Source organism: Apostichopus japonicus, chromosome 17 (assembly GCF_037975245.1).
Source record: "Apostichopus japonicus isolate 1M-3 chromosome 17, ASM3797524v1, whole genome shotgun sequence".
Lineage (NCBI taxonomy): Eukaryota > Metazoa > Echinodermata > Holothuroidea > Aspidochirotida > Stichopodidae > Apostichopus > Apostichopus japonicus.
The window spans coordinates 15513681-15522758 of NC_092577.1; the positions used below are offsets into that span (position 1 = coordinate 15513681).

Below are 9078 nucleotides of genomic sequence, written 5' to 3' on the forward strand. Positions count from 1 at the left end.
ACCGTGCTGAGCATTTTGGCTTGCAATATGGCATTTACAGGCACTCCACTGAAAACTGTACGTATACTAAGTAACTACTCCGGTACAGGCCAAAGTTCCACTTCTGGAAAGAACTGTTTTGTGTGTGGCAGAAATGTTGACATTCTAGGGAGAAACTGGAGCAGTATCTTTCAAAGTGGTATAACTGCCAAGCCAAAAAACTTTCATAGACTTGCCAAGATATTGAATATACCACCCCTGCACAAGGAGAATGTTGGCTCCCATTACTGCATTTGTCGTGCATTTCTAAGCTTGAAAAAATTGAGAGAGGCCAGCAACTTTTGTCTGAATTCACCAAACAATATGCCTCCCGATTTCAGAGGGTAAAGAGGGGGAGCGAAGACTCTCATGGGATAAGAGTTGTTAAGCAGAGGCTCACTAGTAAACCAACAGAGCAGCAATTAGGCACACGTACAGTTGTAAAAAGAAGTTCGATCCAAAGTGAAGGCGATCCATTCCATGTGGACCCAGTGCCGATCCCGACAGCCCAATGTACAGATGAAGAAGAGAGTCATAACAGTATTACCAGAGTAACAAAGTCATCATTACCAACATAGCATTAGCCTACTTCAACATTTAAAAGATTACTGATGAAGACATGCTGCTGGAAGAATTTGTGCCCAGCTGAGTTGTATATGTCATATAATTGAAACCGAGGATGAACTTTATGAATTTCATCGACAGAATTGTCAGTACTGGCCTAGGCTAGATTAGGCCTGGCTTTGTAATTGTCGAATAGTTCTAATCGTCCATTTGTCGATGCTGAGTAATTTTGCAACATTTGGAGTTTGAGGTGTACTATGATGTGCTATCAAATACTGTACTGTACATGTACCTTTGTTCACTAATCATGTTTTTCTCCTGAAGAAAAGCAAATAATTTACTGTTTGAATAACCTTCACAGCATTGTTTGTTTGTTTGTGACTCTCCATCGTTCCATCATTGAAAATTATTTTGACGCAGGCATTGCTTTTCATTGAGCCAAAACTAGAGAGCAAGTTCTTCATATTTTACTATTTTACTGTATGCTCCAAACAGCTCAACAAGGTACTTGTATACATATAGGCTACAAAAAAATTCCGCCAATTGTGAGACAGGCCCTGCAATGATGCACAAAATTATTGACGGTGACCATCCTGGACATCAGATAACCAAATTTAACACTGTATACTTCAATCTCCTTCCCAGCTTTTCATCGAACATCCAAAGAGAAGACCAGAGAGCTTTCAGTTCAGTGATGGAAACATCAAAGATGCAGTAACAGCCTTGGCTGAGAAGAAACTCAAGAAAGCTGTTCAGCACCTGACATCAGAACCAGAAGTGAAGGAGGAGATCCTGACACATAAGTAAAACAGTGGACCAGGAATGTCGAATATTGTGCAGTAGTGCGAACCCATCCTTACTGAGGAAATGTTCGCCCCTGGATATTGTGGGCCTCACACAAGAGAACATATTCGCTGAAGCAAAAGAGAAAGCCCCAACCGGGATGAGACTTTTGGGAACAATAACCGCCAGCTTCACACATGAGCAGATTACTGAAAGCGAGAAACAAGTTCATGAATGCTCTGGCATACAGGAATGGTGTGCTGCTACATCAATGTGGACTCAGCAGTCGGGTAGGTAGATTCTGATTTTATTCTACAGCGTACAGTAGGAAACCACTTCCAGCTCATCAATGTACCCTGACAGTATGATCGTGGATGCACATCGATGCCAACCCATTGTTTTTTGTGGAATTATGCCTGACTGCTGACATATATGCAAGAAAACAGTAGTGAGTCTTGCCTAGAATACTTTACGATTCATTACACACTTGTGAGACAGGTGCAGATACAGTACCACAGCCGTATACTGGTGGTGTACAGTGGTAGTGAGTGGTCCCACTACATTAAGAGGTCCCAAATTTAATCTCTCCGGAGGCACCTGGCTCGTCAAAACCTGTACTCCAGTTGTTGATGTCTTTGTATGTCATTTTGGTGTAGTAGGGGATTGTGTCTGTTGTTTTACATCAAAGACTTTACATCACATTGAGGTCACATCATTACAGGCACTGCCTGATCCCAGAAGACATTGCAGTACTAAGGTCTACAAACTCCAGCGAGTCATTCATTAACAAAATAATTTATTGTTTACACAGCAATGCCTGGATTCCTTGGAGAATGTACATCCCACACTTCGGATGGAACAAGTGAAGGTTATGTGCACATCGGACTGTTTTGTCTTGAATCTGATGATGTTGTTTCTTCCTGTTTCAGGCTATTACCATCATGAACATATCACTGTGTCAGCACGGCGGATACAGCTGCTCCTTACCGAGCTCGGGAAGGGTCATGATGAGTCCGTGCAGAATTGGAAAGATGAACTCATCACTAACAGCAAGATGAAAGCCATGGCTTCAGCTTTGGAGGAGGCTGTTTCAAGACATGACATCAGCGGTAAAAAATTCAATTATGAACTTTCACCTGCTGATATTTCAGTGAACATGGAACCAACTGTTGATACTATCCTCTTCAGAGCTGCGAAAGACTCACTATCAACTAGCTTCTGTGAGTCCACATTTGATGACATATGGAGGAGAGTCTGTTCCCTTGTTCGAGAGGGACATGCTGTTGACAGTGCAGCGAAGGTCATCAAGTCAGAAATTATCAAGCTCACTCCGGACAAGTACCAAATAATTGGGGACAATATTGACCATGAAATCAGGGCAAAGCATATGTCTTGAATTCGCCAGAACCAGTCAATTCACTGGTTCAACATGTATGCGGTAAAGGATGCTGTAAGTGGACGAGACTATGCCACAACTGAGGCCACAAACATGAATGACATTCCAGAGTCCACCTTCCTACCAACCTCTGAAGATAACACACTGCTGCAAACCGATTTTGCCTTCCTCTGGTCACGAGTTATTGTGGACTCTATACCTCGTTTGGTAGTTTGGTTTTCGTGCCCAGGTTCTTTCCTGGGTGACTTTTTCTTAAAAAGTACCTGATCTGGAATCACTGAGGACAGCTGCTGTGTGGCACATCCCCCATCCGTATTCTGAACAGATGCAGCAACCTTCTGAACAGGTAATTAATCCTTGTAAATGTGGTAACAGAATGTAATGGGGGAGACAGGGGATCTATCCTGTGCAATGGATGTATTCTTTTATGATTATGATGGTCTGTGAAGCAATTAGGCAATTGCCCCAAGTACACAACAATGAAATTCACTGGCAATGAACAATTTTGTGTGTTGGTCAATAACATGCTCCTCTATAATGTCAAGGAAATTACTTATTTAAACCATCTTTACCTACAGGTTCCACTGGGCATCACTTGTCGAAATGAAAACAAGTCTGAAGAGATGATAGCCATCTTAGAAAAAATCCACAACAAGTACCTTCCTTGCCTAGATGATGATGAAGCCACTAAGAAGGTAACTGGCAACAATGAAATGCATTCTGTTAACCATGACAACGCAGTGGACAGACAAAGAAGAAAACATGTTACTCATCTCAATGTCTGGAGCAATGAGTACACCTTCCTCAGTAGTGGAGTGTCCTTTTGTGTGACTTGTTGTGATGGCATGGAGAAAATCTGATCTATTCCAGTTTCATCATCCTGGGAATTCTTGTAATTTAATAATTCTCTCTTAACTTTCAGCTGTTCTTTGGAGGTGACTGATGAACGGTGTCGCAGTGCCCAGAGGGCTCGAGCCGACGGTGACACTACCCTGCAGAAATTGTCTGGACTTGTTCCCAAATTGGAGGACTGGCATGCTTTCAGGATAGCTTTCCAGGTTGGTAAAATTGCTGCACCTATTGTACTTCAATATACAATAGTTTATTTTCTGATGCTGACAGACAGGGCGTCACTACGCCTGTGAATGGCCTGGTGCACATATTTTATGGCGGGCCCTATACTGCAGTTTTGTGAAAAGAAATTTGGTGTTTGGTAATATCGGACGGACGAACATCTGTAACCACATTCTATTTTGTCTTCACTGGAAAGTTCATCGGTGGGGCAAATTAGACTGGAATTTCATATGCGCATTGCTATTGGCAAATTTCGCCTTGACTGGGGGTGTTCCAAATTGGCGACTGTTCCAAATTGATAGCGACATACAGTATAACGCTGTAATACCTCGTGATGGACCAGCATCATGTCAAGGAAATAGAAATGAGAGCCAATCTAATGTTTATTATATATGTCCTTTCACCACAATAGTTATAGGCATTGATGAAGGTCAACATGCAATCTTGTTCCCGACAATTCACAATATCACTGTCTTATTTCACAGGTTGTCATCAAAATTTTACGCAGCCCGGCATCATCAGTCGACAAAGGAACATTTTTCGCTAATGCCAACTGTGTGAATAATTCGAATGCAAAGAAGGATGCACTGCAGTTCTATGCTGAAAGTCAAAGAATTCTTCAACATGCACCTTGATGTCTACATCACAGCTGCGACTTTGAGCCATTGGAAGATGGACTCCATCAATGAACCAGAATGCAAAATGCATTGAGGTTTCGATGATTTCAATGCACTAGACTTCAGCTTGTTAGTGTAACCAGAACTAGCTGTTACAATAACACTAGTCAGTCTGTACGTGAGGTCAAAGGTCACCCAAATGCAGGTCTACTATTGTATTACAATAGTATAACTCCCAACCTTGATGGACATTTGGTTGTCAAGTTATTGCAAAAATACTAGTTTTTTACCCCTGATTGACCTTTGTTGACATTGAATCACATGACTGTTATGTTTTGAAACAATCCCTTACCCCATTCACAACTAGTCCCAAAATATCAACCTTTTCGGACCCTGTCAATGGTAGTTTCACAAGTTATTGAGAAAAACTAGGCCAACACTACAGCCAACTCCATGAAGTGAAAGCAAATCTCAAGTTCACAGGTGCTTGACCTAGTTTCTCCTTGGCAGCTGGCCAAGAAATGTTTTGAAATTCGTGGTACCTGTGCAACTTTCATCCAACCAGAACTACCAATGATCTACAAATATTTTCTAGAGAAGGCATGCTTCGCCATTCAAGTGCACTATTCCATCGAAATCACATCAACTGTAGCAAAATATCCATACGGATGAGTGACAAGTGTGGCAGTAGCTGTAGCATTTTATATATCTATGGTCTGCAAGCAAGCCTTGGAAGACACTGTAACATACACACATGTATGCAATTATGTACATAGCAATTCAGGACTTCTAGCGACACACTTAAGTCAATGGGGATATTGTCGCGAGTTCAGATTCAAATCTACGGATGCCCGTAAGATCATTTTCAATTGTCAAAAGGCTCTCCTATTCTTATGAGGCGAATCGCCCATGTCATCTACTTATAGGCTGGACGATGGGAGAAGTTGACCACTGGTGACCCGAAATGACCTTCGACATCCACCAAAAACGATAGGCTTTTTGTACTTAATGTGGTCAACCTACATATCAAAAATGAAATCAGTCCAAGCTTTGTTCGTTGAGATATCATGTTTACAAGCTTTTCACTATTTGACCCCTGGTGACCTTAAATAACCTCTGACCTACACCAAAAACAATAGGCTTCTTGTACTCAATAAGGTACTCCTATGTACCAAATATGAGAACTGTCCAAGCTTCCCTTCTTGAGATATCGTGTTTACAAGCTGGGCCTCACAAACGCACACACACACACATACACACACGCGCATGATTGCAAAGGTTACGATTATCATCGAAACCAAAAAGTACTTCCAGAAGAGGTGAAGAATGGTACGCCACAAGAGCAACGGAAGTGGCTGCACCAGAAGTGTTTAGAGCTAGTTGAGAATTTGGCTATGCTGCCTAGTTTTAAAAGGTTGGAAAGAGTTCAGTCATTCCTTTGCAGGGCAGATGGGTGCACAAAGGTGCTGCAACTCGGAGGAGCCATGAAAGTCGAGTGCACGGAATAGCAGACCAACACACTGAAGAAAGTCAACGCCAAGAAGAGGATCACAAATCCAACTATGGATGTGCAACAATCGGTCTCGGTCTTCTCCTGCGTAATGCAGATGATGCAGTTAGAGAAGGAGATGGGGCACGAATAATTCAAGTTTGGAAATTCTTGATGCCTCTATTCAAGTTGCACAAGCACAACAAATAAGCACTAGCAGCACTGAGACTTCAAGCAGACATTTATAGTCTTCTGCCCGGGGACCTCTCTCATGAACTGATATGGAACAGAACTGTAACTAATCGAGGTGGCAAAGGGAGGGACATGTCTAGGGACCTTCGGTTGGAGCACATCAATAACGTTGCCAGACAAGCTCTGAAAGCCCAGGGAGCAATGAACATATCAGAGACACTAGCACAAAGAGCTGGTTATGCCATTGGCAAGGTTGAAAAGCTCATTACCAATATTGAAAATGATTTGTCTTTGTCAAAGTCAAAAGGTTACCACAAATCAACATACTGCATGGAGGATTTCCAAACACCCCTCACGCAAGTGTTTGATGAGGCTGACATCTTCACCCCAACTCGGGCAGATCATTCACTGCTTTTCCCGATTTCAGTCGAGACATTTTGTGGATGTGCGTGCATTCCACCGTTGGATACAACATTACAAGAAACTCTGGAGCAAAGACCAGTCCATCACCCTAAGGGCCAGCAGTGAGTGAAGGGAACATTGGCAGGAAGACTGTATGTGCAAAGCCAGTGAATCTTGTAGTTACTCAGAGATATGCATTATGCAAGTAGTAGTTACTGATAGGTTTAAGCATGACTTGGCCAAGGACAGAGTTGAGTTCCTTTAGAACAACACACTTGTGGGAGAGACGTGTTCAGTCATAAACAAATGGTGTTTCCTGAGGCTGTGTGCTTTTGAATGACACTCATAATATGTGACACCATCTGCTGCTATCACACATGCTCTGACCAAGTTTGAGGCATTGGAATTTTAAAAATAATCATTTTGTAGTCTTACATAGCACTCAGGTCCAGCTACTAACTGCTCAAGACACTTTACAGCACCCCCCCCCCCCCTGCTCAGTGCTCCTTGAAATCAGGTAGCACTCAGATATTCTCAGGGAGTATGTGGCGTCAACACTGATGGGATTCTGGTTCCCCACAGGACCCCTTCCTTCTAGCATATGGGTGTTGAGAAGCAATTTGAAATGAATATCTTGCTCAAGGGTAATATGTGGATTTCTCCATGACCTCTGGATCACGAGCTTGAAACCCTGACCGCAAAATCACCAGAATGTAACTAGGTCAGCAATATCAAACTAATTTGAATAATAGGTGCAGCCAGTCCATATACCATATATAGAGAAAGGAAAAGTGTAATAAAATTGCTTTTTCAAATTTGATTGTATTTATTAGGTAAAAAGTTTTATGTGGATATCAGCATAATTAAATAGCAGGGACTCTTTTACCTTTAATTCATAAATGCCTAAACAACTTTCTGTATAATGGCCGAGTGTATAGAGAGGAGAATTGCTTCAGGATCGAAATGTTAGACAAACACTGGTTTGTTGCCGTGGCAATCATGAAGTCATAATTAAAAGAAATGAAGACATGGTGTACATTGCCATGAGTATATGGAAATATGTTTATGGATAAAGAAATGTTTCAAATTGCAAAAGAATACTGTACAGTATATATAGCCTACTTGCAATTAGTTACAGCAGTAGTACTGTATATGTTTTCAGACACACCGAGTCTCAATACACACTGTACGTATTTCTTAAATCATCCAGCTAAATACTTCGAGTAACATGAAAGAATTAGGGATCAATTTTGAGGTACAGTCAAAGTCAATGTTGACACTATAACATAAGAAACCTTGTCGCTAAGCCTAGCAATATCGTAAGCACTAGGCCTACTACTAATTCTAGCAGTAATGACATGACTGACCAGGGACTAGGCCTAGCGACCTTTCAGGCTCGCAATAACACTGCGGTTACTACAAGTCCAAACCTGTCGAACAATCATACAATGGGGCTCGGAACCTCTTCAAAAACTGCTCATTCTCAGGCCCAGTAAACGTTTGTTTGAACGGTTCATCTACCGACTAGGGATAGACGAGTTCTACTCAAAAGAATGTTAGCTACAGGCAACGTTGCTATAGCCTAACTGTTGTAGCGTTTACGGACTTTTCAGAACACACACATAGCCCATAGTAAGAGGAAGATCCCTAGTGTTTTTGGTGTCTGCAAAGGTCAGATGCCTAAAACCAATATATTAAAAACAGCAATAACTCCCATTGACAGGGTCCGACATGGTTGACATTTTGGGAGTAGTTGTGAATGAGGTAAGGGATCGTTTCCAAACATAACGGTAATGTGATCCAAGGTCACCAAAGGTCAATTAATGTTAAAAAACTAGTAGTTTGGGGGAGAAAATGAGCAAAGAAAAAAATATTTGAATTTTTATAGTTTTTGATGCTATATTCACATCCCACCGATCAAAAATATCACAAAGTGCCTTTTGATACAAAATCAGATCACAAGTTGTGATCACAAAAGTGTTGGCTATAGTGTTGGTTACTTTATGGGTACATGTAGGACCACAATTACTTGGACTATTGTTTCACTCTTAATGTTCGTTGGAAGAAAATGCTCAGCCTCCTCATTGACGTCATCATCTGTCTCAAATCAAATGAAAGACCGGTACCCCTCGTATTTATCCCCTAAGTATAAACAGGAACAATCTCTGACCAGCAATACAGCTGTGTGAAAAGAGAGGGTAGGACAGTGATCTGAAGGTGATATTAGACTGGCATGCTGGAGGTTTAGAGGTTTGAGTCCCAGCTTGATTGCAGAATCAGACTGAAACTTCTACGAATGGACGCCTGTTACCTAACCATACAATAAATAACTGATGTTTTATGACTTGGTCAATTGTTTGGGAAACAGGCTCATTTAAGGAAGATCGAAATGCTATGTACAAACTTTCTCATGTTCTGTGATGTTTGTTGCGATTACAGATACGTATTTTCCGGTTCCACCAGAAATATGCTTCATTTTATACCTATGCACTGTATTCATGATGCACTATACATGGTTTAACATATACAGGCCTACTATTTTC

General features: G+C 41.5%; 1 protein-coding gene across 1 annotated transcript; it reads left to right on the forward strand.

Annotated features, from left to right (window-relative positions):
* The first annotated feature begins 2344 nt into the window (after positions 1-2344).
* LOC139984595 (uncharacterized) lies at positions 2345-6151 on the forward strand. The gene is made up of 3 exons (XM_071998541.1): positions 2345-2968; positions 3211-3588; positions 5897-6151. Exons 1-3 carry the CDS (start codon positions 2795-2797, stop codon positions 6149-6151), a joined length of 807 nt encoding a protein of 268 aa, XP_071854642.1. The 5' UTR covers positions 2345-2794.
* Positions 6152-9078: the final 2927 nt, after the last annotated feature.

Coding starts and splice junctions, on each gene's coding strand:
- LOC139984595 (XM_071998541.1), top strand. CDS start 2,795: ATGTATGCGGTAAAGGATGCTGTAAGTGGACGAGACTATGCCACAACT. Junction 2,969..3,210: donor TGGACTCTATACCTCGTTTG/GTAGTTTGGTTT, acceptor TGGTCTGTGAAG/CAATTAGGCAATTGCCCCAA. Junction 3,589..5,896: donor GTAGTGGAGTGTCCTTTTGT/GTGACTTGTTGT, acceptor ATTCCTTTGCAG/GGCAGATGGGTGCACAAAGG.